Source organism: Microtus oregoni, unplaced genomic scaffold (genome assembly GCF_018167655.1).
Source record: "Microtus oregoni isolate MIOR12 unplaced genomic scaffold, Mior012 000080F_ref0000499, whole genome shotgun sequence".
NCBI lineage: Eukaryota > Metazoa > Chordata > Mammalia > Rodentia > Cricetidae > Microtus > Microtus oregoni.
Window position 1 is genome coordinate 1445271 of NW_024544538.1, and position 14567 is coordinate 1459837.

At 42.6% G+C, this 14567-nt stretch overlaps 1 protein-coding gene across 2 annotated transcripts in view; it reads right to left on the bottom strand.

Moving 5' to 3' along the window:
* The window catches only part of Arhgap36 (Rho GTPase activating protein 36), a 36620-nt gene extending 29138 nt beyond the window's left edge, over nt 1-7482 (bottom strand). The window contains exon 1 of one of the 2 annotated variants that reach the window (XM_041642904.1): nt 7384-7482. Coding sequence is in view for 1 of the 2 variants with exons in the window: in XM_041642903.1 (XP_041498837.1) it covers nt 342-399 (58 nt within the window). In the remaining variant the exon portion in view is untranslated. Of the gene's footprint in view, nt 1-341; nt 435-7383 lie in introns of those variants that run through there. The other variant, XM_041642903.1, reaches the window with a different exon arrangement.
* Between the last annotated feature and the right edge of the window lie 7085 nt (nt 7483-14567).

Here is a 14567-nt window from a genome sequence, read left to right on the forward strand (position 1 = left end):
GTCTTTCTGGGACCTTTAAAGCCCTGAGTTGCGGGACGGCTTGCTGGCCAGGAGGCTCTGGCCGTCCCGGCCTAAGCATAGAGACAGGGACTCCTCCCCAGTGCTCGCCCCGCGTCCTGCTAGCCATTAGTGCGATTGCTCTGAGTTCCCGGCAAAGCTGGTGATTTATGCGGGTCCTCGACGGGGCAGTCCCTTGAGCCAAGAACAATTAGCTAAAAGCCAGAGGGAAAGGAGGCAAGAGGGGGTGGGGAGCCAAGCCCTAGGGCACCCAGCCGGGGCTGTAGCCCCCGGCAGCCCCCAGCTGAGCGCCCCAGCCCTGCCACAAGGTGGGCCCCACTCACCACGGCGGGGGCGGGGTTCAAAGGCCGAAGCGAAAAGGCAGTCCAGCATCCACGCCATAATCAGTGCTGAGTGCCCGGCAGCTTCGCAGCTAACCTCCGTGCAGTCTCCCCGAAAGGACTGCTCTAAGTAGCCCCCGGTGACCACGCCCTGGCCTCACCCTGCACCCAGCTCTGAGAATCTTGGTCACCGGACACCTCAAACATGTCACAAAAGGGGCAGGGCCTCATGGGAGGCCCCCTCCCGCCAGAGGGGAGGGCCTCTGGCCCTGCAGCCCCTTCCCCCACTCAGAGAGAGTCCAAGACACATCTCCTGTCCAGAGAAGCTGTGACTCTGAGGACTGTACTGTGGCCCTACCCTCTGGGAGCTCACATTTTGAGGGGTAAAGGCATCTTAGCCCCGATGAGCCCCAAATCTGAGAAGGAGTGGAGGTCTTTCCTGGACCCCCACTTGTCCTTGGTGGAACATTTAAAATCAGGCCTGTTTCCAGAAGCTCCGTTTGAGAACAACATGGTGCACCTGTCCCAGGGAACCTCAGATCTGAGGGTGAGACTTTATCCCAGCCCCTAGAAACCCATGTTTTAGCGAAGGTCATGTCGGCTGTCAGGAAGCCCAGTCTCAGAGGAAATTAGCACTGCCCTCTCCCCAATCTGGAATCTAAATGAGGTCCTAGTCCTTGGGAACATTTCCCGCTCCTGTCTACTACTCCCCTCACCAGTTTTGGGAGAATCCTAGCATCAGCTAGTATAGCACCAGATCCTAGAGGGATTTTAAAGCACATACAGAGGACCCAGAATGTAAATAGGAGAGATGTTTTGTTTTGTTTTGTTTTCCCAGGAAGAATCTGAGAGGAATTTTATAGTTCTGGTCTTGAGAGTTTTCTCGGGAAAGGAAGCAATGTTCTACCTGCGAAATTTTGTTTTAAGAAATTTGATTCCTACCTGCCTTAAATGTCGAGTACTCATAAATGTGGGGTACCTTCAGTTGCTTCTAACTTACAGCGGCGGCCTATGCTTTTGTTAGAGCACTGGCATAGGAGGGGCACCAACATTTATTTTTAGAAAGAATTTGATATTTGATATTTCCGTGAGGGGTGGTACTATATTAGACTTCTTTGCACTTTTCTTAAGGCTTAGTATTTAATTTTTATATACATATGCAAGGCATGTGCTGCAGGGGGCTGGATGTTTAGAACTCCTGGTGGAGGTAAACCAGTTCTACCCCTCCCCAATCCTGAGGTAGACATCGCCACCAGAGATGGACCATGTTGCAGAATACACAGGGCAAGAAGAATTTCTAACGCCAGCTTCCATTTTCCCTTCAAGCCCGAAGACCCGCGTTAATTTCTAACCCCTGTTCTTCATTGCCAGATGGACAGATGTGACCCTGCACCCAAGTTTCCCCACCCCCTGGGAAAATGGTGCTCTGCCAGTCAAAATGCAGGGAGACGGTGTTAAGAAATAAAAAATCCTATTCTAACAACTAGTTTCTGGGCCTGTAGAGTGGGAGCTGCAATCACAGGTTCTTTGAGGAGGGTAGTTATTACATTTGCTTGGCTAACCACTGATATTAGTGTTAATGTGCCCAAAGGGTGCATAAAATGGAAAGCTCACCTGTACTCAGCCATGCAATTCCTAGCGAAGTAGAGAGAGCTATAGCTAGAATTTAAAGGGCCTCAACTCATTTTTCTTTCTTTCTGGGAAACATGGCACCCATCATCCTTTGCACCATTTTCTAAACAATTTCCAGTGTCTGATATCTTTTCAAGGCAATCAAAGACAGCAAACATTCGCCATACCTGCCCCTTTACCAATTTCAACTGTGCAAATACTCATTCACCCTAAGCCAAACACGTCTGCCAGCTAGAGAAGTTCACCTTCAGGTTCTGGATATTGACCTGACCTCCTCTCTGAGCTCATCCAGCAGCAGCAGCCTCTTTAATGGCCTCAACAGATTCCCTCTTTAAAAAAAATTCAACTAAATGAAATTTTGTTTGACTCGCTCATGGCACAAAGGCTACCTGCCTACCTGTTCCCATTCTAGTCTTTGAAAACTGAATGTCTTGTTTTCAGAATATCTCAAACTGAAGTCTAAACCCAGGAAGTGATCCTTCTCTCTGGTCATTTTTGGTTTGTTTGTGTTCTGTTTAATTTTTTTGTTTTTTTGTTGCTTTTCAAGAAGTGTGATGTGGTACAGGAAAAAAATGCCAGAGTAATCACAAACCTAGATGGGAAATCCTGCTGGTATGTGCTAGGTATGTAATTTTGAGAGAGTTGTTCAACTTCTTGGTTTTGTCATATGTAAAGAGTGGATATTAATAATTGTTAACGAGCTTCAGGCAAATCAAAGCATCTCCACATTTAAGGGTAAAGGGAGAAAAGGAAAGATGGAGTTCATGATTCTAAAAAGAAAATAATAAAGTTCCATCTGAAAACGTTTATCTTTAGTTAAATGTCACATAATAGGGCAGCGTCTTCATTCATCAATCTCCTAATTTATTCAACAAATATTTACCAAATGACCTCTAGGTGCCAGATACTTAGCTGGGCAAATAATTCTGGTTCAATGGATGAATTATTACACAATTATTTTTAAATATATAATTTGAAAGCTTATATGATAATCTGAAAATACATTTATGATATTTTGAGTGAAAATAAGTCAGGATGCAAAATGTGTGTGCGCTATAATTCAGACAGTGCAAATAAATAATATGTCTATATGTAGAAAAAAAAGCCAAGAGGTAGCACATGAGAATCTCAATCATGATTGTATTTAGGGAATGCAATTATGGACAATTTTAACTGTTTTATTATTTTCATATTGCAGCATTTTCCAATTTTTCTTTAATAAACAACATTATTTTCTGGAGTTAGAGAACTCTGCTTTAAAAAAAACAGACAATAATATCTCTGCTGAACAAAGGACTAAGCCAGTTATACTAATGACTTGGGACTGTAGTTTGGGGTTGTCCTCACTTTGATGACTGGGAAAAAGCTGAAGAAGTTGGTTTATGAGTAAAATGCAGGAATCACTTCCTGTTTGGGGGCACATATCTAGTTAGGTCATCTTTCCTTGTGCACAGGAGTCCTTAAAAACCCCATGAAGGAGTCAGGAGCCTACTGGCAAGGACCTGCAACTCCTCATTCCTAAGTGTATGCTAATGAAGGACACACTGGGCATCTCTGTCCAGTTCAAGGCATAAAGCTTGACTGTTAGCTGTCTTGGCCATGAACTCTGCTCCTAACGTAGGTCATAGTCTACTGCTCATTGCTTCTCAGGGTATGGTGTTGTGGCAAAGAAGCATCAATTGGAAGGTGCCATAACAATGCACAGGCATTCTTTGCTCGCCCTCCAGTTCTACTGAATAAGAATTTCTGGCCCCAGCATGGTGACACACACCTGTATCCCAGCTTCTCAGGAAATTGAAGCATGGAGTCACAAATTCCGGCCAGTATAGGCAGCTAAATGAGACCCTATCACAAAATAATATTGTCCTTATCCTGTGAGACACCCTTTATTCAATCAATCCCCAGAAAATATTCCTTGCAAAACAAATGAACAAACAAAAATGTCCTGGGCATAATGACCAGAAAAAATATATATTTTACAAGTTACTCATTGGAGTTTTTTTATGGTCATTAAAATTGGAAAATGTGTAGTATCAAGGAAAAAGATCTGCCCCCACATATCCTCTATCACTCTCTTCCCATTGCACCAAAGCTGCAAGAAACCTTTGGGTAGCTATCTGGGGACACTGATCACTTTACCTTAACTCCTTTTGGGGGAAATGGATAAATATGTACTATAAAAATGGACTTATGTTTAAAACTTAACCTTTATAGCCAGGGTATATTCAAAATGAGCACACTCCACACAGATCATCTGTCTGAATTTTCTGAGAGCCCTCGTGTATTCTGGTCAGACTTTTCATTTGAACATCCTATGTGCTGGGTTCTTTGCATTAAGGAAGAGAGAGGTGAAGCATAGTAGAAAAAAACGGAGTATCTGAAGTTCAAACATCAGGAGTGACGCTGAAATACCATGCTACATAATCAGGTGAATGAATGTGAGCATGGTTGCTTCTCTGACCTTCTATGAAATGGGGTGAGTCCTACCACCACCCCCATCACTGAATTTTGCTGGGGATATGGATATTGGAGGGGATGGTGAATTAGCAACCCTGTTTCCCAACACCTCCTGTTTGGAGAAGACCTATCAGAATGTCTATATGGCAATCATACATACTCAGTGAAGGAGACCCCAGTACCAAGAACCTCAAGATTTTGCCTCCCTTCTTTTCTGCATAGGAAGTCTACCTGAGGTCATGGGTTACTCTATCCATGAAATCATGAGGAAATTTTGTGGGACTTGAGCCTCAAATGGTCTTGTCTTTCTTATCTATTAGGTAGAATTTTACAAGGAAAACTAAATCTTTCCAGCATTTTCATAGCATTCTAGAATATACCACTGCCATGGAATTTCCACCCTACTGTTTTATCATTGCCTGACAAAGTCCACTACTAACCTTTTTTTTTTATTTTTTAATTTATTTATTTATTAAGGATTTCTGCCTCGTCCCCACAACCGCTTCCCATTTCCCTCCCCCTCCCCCGATCAAGTCCCCCTCCCTCATCTGCTCGAAGAGCAATCAGGGTTCCCTGACCTGTGGGAAGCCCAAGGACTGCCCACCTCTATCCAGGTCTCGTAAGGTGTGCATTCAAACTGCCTAGGCTCCCACAAAGCCAGTACGTGCAGTAGGGGCAAAAACCCACTGCAATTGTTCTTGAATTCTCAGTATTCCTCATTGTCCATGTTCAGCTAGTCCGGATTTATCCCATGCTTTTTCAGACCTAGGCCAGCTGGCCTTGGTGAGATCCCAATAGAACATCCCCATTGTCTTAGTGTGTGGGTGCACCCCTCGTGGTCCTGAGTTCCTTGCTCGTGCTCCGTCTCCTTCTGCTCCTGATTTGGACCTTTGTAATATAGAAATGGAGAGATTTGTTCTTGTGTTTTTAAGTTATGAAAGGGTGGTAAACTAAGTGATCTAAAGTCACCCCAGGGAAGAAAGATGAGCTAAGACCAGTCTCCAGTTCTCTCGCCCCCCGCCCCCGCCCATTCTTTGCCAGTATGCCTTGCTAGATCCCAGGAGCTGTCTGTCAGTGTGCTGACACCACTCAAGAAAATGCAAGTTTCATCCTGACATTAGAAAGACAGAGCCACGATTACGCCTCAGTCCCCAAGGAGGCAGAGAAATTGCTTTTAGTTGACAAGTGCATCTCCCACACACATACCCCTCAGGTTGAATGAAAAGATAAAAATCAAGTTAAAAATCCCAAATGTTCACTTAATTTTTTTTTAAGCATTTTGTTCTTTAAGTGAGGGGGTAGGCAGGATGAAAGAATTCCGACTCTGTAAGTTTCAGCAGGGTAGGGCAGGAAGAATAGTACAAACTGGGGGGGGGGGGGGACGACACAGAACTTTGTCACAAAGAAGAAAACGTGGGGAGGTGATAGTTTATATTTTTGCCACAATCAATAAGAGCAAACGGCATTACATAAAAAGAACTAGGTTGAACTACAATGTATGCTCACACACTTGAAAGACTGTAAAAGATACAAACTACAGAGGTATTTTTTTTTCATCTAGAAAATTCTGTGGCTTCTAGTTACAAGTGTTTTGGAGATGAGCAAGGGGAGTATCCACTTCAGTGTCCCAGAGTCCTCCAGACCTGTGGCCAGAGAAGAGCCTTACCCCCACTAACTCTGAAGCTCTTCTCTGCAAATCAATGGCCCTTATGTGCTTCAGCAGCTTCCACAGTGCTCTCGGCTCTGTTCTTGCATCTGAGTCTCATACAGCTTTGGGAAGTCTGGAAAGCTGGTGAAGGAGAAATTAACATAACCCCTGATGTACAGATGAATAAACTATAGATCAAGTAAGATAGACTTGTCCAAGATCACTGCCTTTTATTTTAAGCTTATACTTGGGCCGTTGACTGTGTCTCCTTCTCTTGTGCCTGCCTTCCTTGAATATGCTATTCATATGCAAACTGAAATCTACATATTATATACTGACCGTCTTTCCACTGAATATACCTCCAGTGTCAGAGACTGGAGACATTCCCCTTTCTGAGAGTTCAAAAGCCCTTAGGAAGCCTGACAATCCCCAACTACAAATTTCCTTATTCTTAGATGCATTCCAAAATGCTTAGGAGCAGAATCCAAGTGCAATATACTACCCAATGGGGGGGCAGTTATTAATATGGAGGTATGCACAAGCATTTTTCAGTTTCAATTTACTTTTGACTAGTACACAGTAATATAAAAAATGTACTTATTGGTATGATACCACGTGATATTTTGAAATACATGTGCACTGTAATATTTATTCCCAGCCTCTGGTAACATCACTTTGCTTTCAGTTTCCATGAAATCAACACTTTAATATTCTAAACAATTATTTATTGTGCCACTATTTCAACATAAAAATATATGAAAAGACAGAGCTGAAGGAACCCTTCCCTTAGGCAGCTGCCTCACCAACCTAAGTTACAGTCTTAGCTCATCCCCCACCCATAGCACTCCACTAGGATGGTCCAGCCCCAAAGGCAGAATTGGCTCACCAGGAGGAAAAAGGCTAGACCTAATCTATGAGGACTCTGCTTCTTCGGAGGAACTTGAATGCAAGGTTAACAAGCACCAAGTGATCATCTGGGAGTGAAAGATTTGATGGCAAGTCAGCAAAATTGAAGAGAAGGAATCCCCAAAGAAATTCTAAATCTAGAGATAGAGATTTTTTTTTTCAGTTTCAGGATTTATTAATGCTGAGAGTGTCTTTAGAGATAATCTAGTGTAACCTCACACCACAGGGGGCAGTACCGAAATCTAGAAAAGGGAAGTGACTTACCAACTTCATCTAGCAATTTCGTAGATAAAATGAGACTAGAAGCCAGCTGTCCAACCTTCTAGCCCATGGCTCCTTTTTCTAACAGCACACTGCCATCCCACCTTGAGTTCCTGAGTTCTCGAAAGGTCATTTACCCACCTCAGGACTTGCTCTCCTCAGATAAGCATAGCACTTGGGGAATTCGCCGGCAGCAACAGTCCCTGCTGCTGGGAGCAGAGCCAGGCGCCTGAAGATGGCACCTGTCACATCCCTTTGGAATGAATGAGCTCCTTCTGAAACTGAGACGGCCCAGGCGGAATCTGGGAGCGGCACCTTTAGAGCAGGCAGTGCTCGCCTGTGTGGCTGGCGTACCATGGGCATTCAAGGCAGAGGACGTCATGGCAAATGTCCTGAGCACTGTTTGCTGGGGAGCTTTCTACTTCTTTTGAACCCCAATGATTTATTCATTACTTTAGGGGCAGCCACTCTGGTTCATTGGTTTAACAGCCATTACCCTTGAGGGGCGGGGTGGGGAGCTGTCTGCCTGCTGCTTCTGTTCTGACTGCTTACAAGACAGGTTCATGGGACAGCTTAGCTGGACTCTCCTATGTCTGTGGGATTAATGGCATTTGACTGTAGACCATGAGAAATCACATCAGTAACTGCCAGTGGGGGTGGATGCATAAAGCAGGAAGAAAGGACAGGAGAAGAAGGGAGAGATACAGAAAGAGGAGGGAAGTGAAGGGAGGAGGAGGAATAGGGAGACGTAAATTTGATAGAGAAATTCTCTTGCACACCAACCACGGACATTTCAGGGTCTGTAGCTTCTCTCACTTTTAATCATCCCCTCCATTAATTGCCATTTGTCAATGAAAATAAGCCTTTCTCTACTATAATTCAATTCTAAGATAACTGAAGCCTTAAAGAGAGATGCAGAACTTGCTAGTGAGGTATTTTCTCTTCTCTCCTCATATCTCCACATTCTGGGCACCACAGATAGTACATGAACCTACTGGAGAGCTGGTCCAATAAAAAAACAAAGATGCTAAGGATCCTGCTTTTTAATTTTATTTAATCTTCTTTGGATCTGGTACCTACCTAAGGCCTTCTTACCTGACTTTGGATGTCTAGCACCCTTTCTTACTTTCAAGCACCCAGGGGTTATAATTGCCTCACTGCTCTACCTTGCAGATCCCGGGAAATTTGTTAGACAAGAAAGTAAGAAGCAAGGTAGGATGGTGCAGTTGGAGAAGAACCTGCATAAGACAGGCAGCAGCCATGCTGGAGCAGAGTAGCTATAACTGAGCCAGATCAAATGGAATAAAGACCATATGCCATATCTAGCATGCTGTGTGTGTATCTCAAAGAGCTGGAGCTGGTTATATGCAGGAATCTCATTTTTCTTTCCTTCAGGGGAGGATACATTTGGCTAGATCTCAAAACTCTAGGCCCCAATACCTTAAAAAAAATGATAGAAACAGTTAAGTCATCTCTAAGTGACTGTGGGCACTGAAGGCCAGACATTTCAGAGAGGGAGAAAGAAGAGACTATGCAGCATGGGTATGAAACACGCACTGTAGGTTTGCACATCCACAGTGGGACATGCTCTGTGATCTAGTACTCTGAGATCGGAACCACAGCTTACTACCACCACCATAGAGAACTAGAGGGATTCACCAAATCATCCTTCACATCACACTTGGTGTTCAACAAAGCTGCCTCTCCATCCTTGTCATTGATACTGAGAGAAACTATATACCATGTACTCAAGGATGGGCTCTCAGGAATAGTGACCAGCTTCAAGGACTAAAGACACAAACTATGCTTTTGGTCCTTCATCCCCATCCCACAGGAAGAAGGGAGCTTTTCTGTGTCCAGCCTTCACCATGAATATTCTGAAACTCAACTCTCTTGGTACTGTCATCTCAATCACCAAGAAGCCTCTCACCTTCTTTTACCTTTATCCTTTCCTCACAGACTCCTACCCTCTGCCCAACTCTCTTCACAAGGTACTTTTCTTTCTGCCCTTTTTAAAACCTACTTCTAGGTCTCTGGATCTTTTTTAATGTTTGGTTTCTGCAACCTCCTCACTATTTTACCTCTTCCTACTACACTCCAGCTATTGAAGGTCTTTGTAGTTGTTTCCCAATTCTAGAGGCTGTGACTCCTTGTCATTTCTCAGCTCACTTGACCACGTGTTACTGTTTGCTACCCCCGATCCCTTTCTACTTATGAGACAGCAGTCTTTCTCTTCTCTTAATAGGACATCCCAGGCGTCGCCTCTAAGAGTTCTTCTGCTACCAACCATTCTGCTCATACCTGTTGATTCATTTTCTCTTTTCCTATGTTTTTCATTATACCACTGATGAAACAAACATCTTCTTCTTCTCAGTCTCCTTCCACGTCTTATCTAGTCTTCTCCCAGCCTCAGCCCTAAATGCCCATAAAGTACTCTGCCAGCATTTCCTCACGCCCCACTTCCTCATACACAAGAAGATGGCTTTTACCACCGCCCCCTGACACACACATGCAAACTTTATTCTTCTTAGTGAAGTTGCCAATGTTCTTTTGGAGACCCAGTTTAAGAGGCTATAGCTCTATCCTTAATTTGACTTGTCTCCTCTGCAAAAGCCTTCACTGTGAATCTGTATTCATGAAAAATCCCCTTCCCCTTGTCTCTGAAGACGCTGTAGATCTCCCCTTCCACCTCTATAGCCTTCTCTGGTACCCTAAATGAATCATCCCTCAGAATCCTGTCCCTAATGTTCAAATCTTTTATGGAGAAGCTCATCTCTCTGTTGGCCCTTGTCTTTCTAGATTATTCTGAGAACCTAAAATAATGGACTAAATAGAGAAGAACATTAAAGATTACCTAACTGGCTAACATTTTCTAATTATATGATACAGAATAAATGTTTCATGAAGGCTATTATTGGAGTTTTACAATTTACAAGCATTTTCTGTATATTTATTTGACTCCATACTCATAATATCCCCCATGCAGGTAGTTTTGTCTTATTCCCAATTTTTGCCAGGGCAAGAGGTGAAACAGCGCAGGCATTCATTTTCAGCCCATTCTATGCCAAGTGTTTTAATACACATCTTAATTAAATTTTCAGAAAGCCCTGTGAAGTAGGTGTTCTTAGCTACATTCTACAGATGGGAAAACTGAAACTCAGAAAGGATTCCAAGATCACAAGGAGCATATAATTTGCCTCCTCTGCTATTTCATTGTTCTGTAAATTTGATTATAGAAAATCTAGTGAGCAATACTTAGGAGGCATATAAAAGGTATTGTAGAGTGATATTATAATTATTATTTACATAAGTTATTTTTTTTTGGTTTGCGTTCCTATAAAATTTACTGTCAGGCATATAAAGAGCTGGAAGGGAAAATAAAGCCTTTCTATTTCCAAACAATCCTTGCCTTTCTCCTTGCATATTGCAGTTGTAGGAACCAGTGATTGAGTGCTTCCCATGCGCCAAGCATTATGCTTAGAGCTTTTCGTGTGTGTTTTCATTTAATAATGAACATAATCTCATGAGGTAGGGGCTATTATGCCTCAATATATGCATAAGATAATTGCACCTCATAGGAGTGAAGTAACTTGTTCAAGGACCCCCTAGTTTGTGAAGTATTTGGAATTTTAAGTCAAGTTGATCTTATCCCAAAGTCAATGTTCTTTCATTGATACTTTCTCTCTAAAAGCGTAGAGAACTCAAGGGTCAGAATGACTATGTGACATCAAGTCTCCTGACTATATTTCCCACTTTCTCCTGGGTGCTCACATATCTTGTTGAGGAGACTGCTGTGTATTGTCTACAATCTTCATATGTCTAAGGCATACCTCCTCAGCCTCATCATCAGCTCTTCCAAAAGTATTTAGATGCCTCCACAGAGAGTTCTGACTAAATATATGACACTGATAAGCATGAGGCTCTCTTCACTTGAGAGAATTATTAATAAACCATCACGCTTTGATAAAGCCCTTATCTCCAAAAGAATTGAGCCCTTGGTGCTTAGGAGACATCAATTTCTCGCCTCCCTGCAGCTTGAAGTCAGAAGCCCACACTCCCCACCTCCGCACAGCATCCATTCTCCAGGGAGCCTCATAGCGTCAGAATCATTTCACTGAAGGCTAAATTATGTGTGTGACTCTGGGAGAGTGAGGTCCAAGAAAAGGGGGAGAACGACTATGAGCTGAGATTCTGCAAGCAGATGAACTCTGGGGATGTTTCTATCTATCTAAATGATGTGTCAACTTCTAGCAGCCACATTCCATACAATGAACTTCACAGATTGTGTCACTGTTGTTATTAGGAATATTAATAACCTTATACTTGGACAGTGAACTTCCATTTGCACAAAAGACTTCTGCACAAGATATTGTTATTTTTAATTTGTGCTGTCTTTCAATCTTTTTTTTTTTTTTTTTTTTTTTTGGCTTTATCATTCTGCCCCAAACAGCATCCTGTCCAGTCTGGGGAAATGGGAACCAACTCAGGGAAAAAGGGACAGCTAAGGCCAGAGAAGAATTTTAGACGAGTGTAATTTAAAGTCAGCAATTGATGCTGTTGCACATTTAGGATCTCAAACATTGTCGAGGTCTTAAATGCAAGCCCCCAGCTTTCTTCCTTTCCTTTTCCTGTTCCCAGAGCCTGCAGAAGCCTTAGCTCCTCCCACCATTATAATTCAGTTTCCCAAGTCCCTTCCCCCTTAGATGGCTTCAGGGACCCTGTAGAAGCTGGCTCATCAATTATCTCCTCCCCTCCTCCAGACCAATTTTCTCATGCATTTGTATGAGTTTGTTTAGAATCTTGCAAAGAGATAGACAGTAGTAATAACCATATCTAACACTCATGAAGATTTTACAATGAGCCAGGAACTACAATAAACATTTTTCATGAATCATTTCTGTTTGTCCCCACAGCAGTCCTATGAAGAAAATTTATTAAGATCCCCATTTCATGGAGAAGGACATTGAGTTTCTGAGTGACTAAGCAACTGCCAAAGACCACACAGATAGCTAATACAAAGTCAAGATTCAAACCTGTTCACGTTCATAAACCACTAGCTTGATACTGGCTTCCTTTCTCATATACAAATAGTAAGATCCAAGGATTGGGAAGCCATGTAGTAGTCAGAGGAACAGTCTCAAGAAGTCAGAACATAATTTTCCTCTCATTTTTTGCCAGTATCTAGCTGGAGGACTCCAGGGAGTCACTTAAAGTCCCCTGCTTCTGAATCTGCAAACAGGGTCCAGTGTAGTGAGATTCACAGTTCAAGAAAGGTTAATCTCCTCCAAATTTGTGGATCTTAAAAGCACCACACAAATGCAAAGTGTTCTTATCATAATCTTTAACATTATTATTCCAGCCTATACATCTACCAATGAACCTGGGATAGAGTCCTGGCTCTGTCGCTGGATTCTGGTGCCATTTAAGTGCCAAGACAAATGGTCTCAGGGAGTAGTGGGTGATCCATTATCCAGCCATGGATTATTTCTCAGGAGTAAATCGTTAGCCCTGTCGGACGCTGATGAATTCTCCCATGGCACCTGGGGGCTCATAGCTCTGCAAGGGACGTGCAGGGAATGCAAGCAATGACTAGAGTCGCACAATGACTGTGCAGATGGGTTCCTTGGGGGCAGGGAATAAGCACAGAGAGCTTAGGTTCCCAGAGCAGCAACAATGCCACCCACCTGTGAGAAGATAGGCAATGAACTTACCCACCCACAGCTAAGCTCAGGGTACACATGAGTAATTCCTGACCTCTCCTGATGTTTGAAGCATGTTTGAGTCTGGCATTCTGATATACTTAAAAACTCCTCAAAGAGAGATGAAAGGAATGGACAGCAAAAAGAAACAAAAGTAAAGGAATAGTAAAGTAGTATGATGTTATTTGCTCTTTTGGCTCCTTTTGGGGGGCCTGCCACCCAGCTCCCAAATGAACCACACATGGATGCAAATTCTTAGTTATAAACGTCCGACCTTAGCTTGGTTTGTTTGTTGCCGGCTTTTCCTTAACTCATGTTATCTCATCTACCTTTTGTCTCTGTGTAGCTGGATGACTGGCCCCTGATGTCCTCCTCTTTTTTGGGCTACTACTCAGTATCCCTTCTCTCGGATTTCTCCTATTATTCTGTCTGCCTGCCAGCCCTGCCTATCCTTTTTCCTGTCTCACTGTTGGCTGTTCAGGTGAACCATCAGGTGTTCTAGACAGGCAAAGTATCACAGCTTCACAGAGTTAAACAAATACAACATAAACAAAAGTAACACACCTTAACATAATATTCCTAACAGAAGAGTGGAAGATAAGGATAAAATAAAGAGCAAAAAGATAAGAAAAATAAATAAAATGAAACATAACAGGAACAAAAACATGAATAATGCAGGGATTAAAGTGAAAGAGAAGTCCTAAAAGAAGATTCAAGAGGAATTAAAAGGAAAAAAGAACAGTCTCAGAAAGAAATTTTGTAATGATGGTGGAGTATGGGAAGAAAATGAGTTTATATATGAAAATGTAAGTCTGGAAGAAAACAAGCAGTATCCGAAGAAGAGAAAGATGAGAAACTAGAAAAATAGGGAAAAGATAAATAGAAAAATAGAATCATCAAATATAAAGAGACCATAAAAAGAAAAGGCATGGAGATAAGAGATGGTGAAAATAGTAATTGAAGGACCTGGAGATATGTGGAAGAAGAAACATCTTTAGAGGGATGAAAAGTGGTTTTCCCCATTTGGTTCTTCTTTTCCCCCTTTGATTGCAGGGCACATATAAATTTCAATGTGATGCCCAGGACTGATCTTAAAAATGGTTAGGTCTCCACTATTGTTTAGAAGGTTCTCTCCCTTGTGTTTGGAAAGATGGCTCGGCAGTTAAGAGTACCTGCTGCTTTTCCAGTTACAGGAGGTCTGATGCTCTGTTCTGGACTCCATGGGCACCAGGCATGCAAGTGGTTCATATATATATACATGCAGGCACATTCATACACATAAAATAAAAAATCCCTTAAAATATTACATAAAATTCTCCCTGACTTCCATCAAGTTTTCACTGCTCTTGTAAGGAAAAGCAGTAAAAGCAGAAATAAAACTGGGATTAACCATTTATATAGACACAGAGGTCTACACATACAGAAAAGGATCTCTCTCTCTCTTTCTGTTACCCCTTCCCTCTCATTCTCATATACAGAAACTCATTCATTCTGAGGCAAATAGGCACATGAAAGATAGCCATCCAGATATATAGGTGCCAAAAGGTACAAGACATTGTCCCAATGTGACCTCACAACAGACAGACATCAACAAAGCCAGTCCACCCTCAGACCCAAACAGAAACT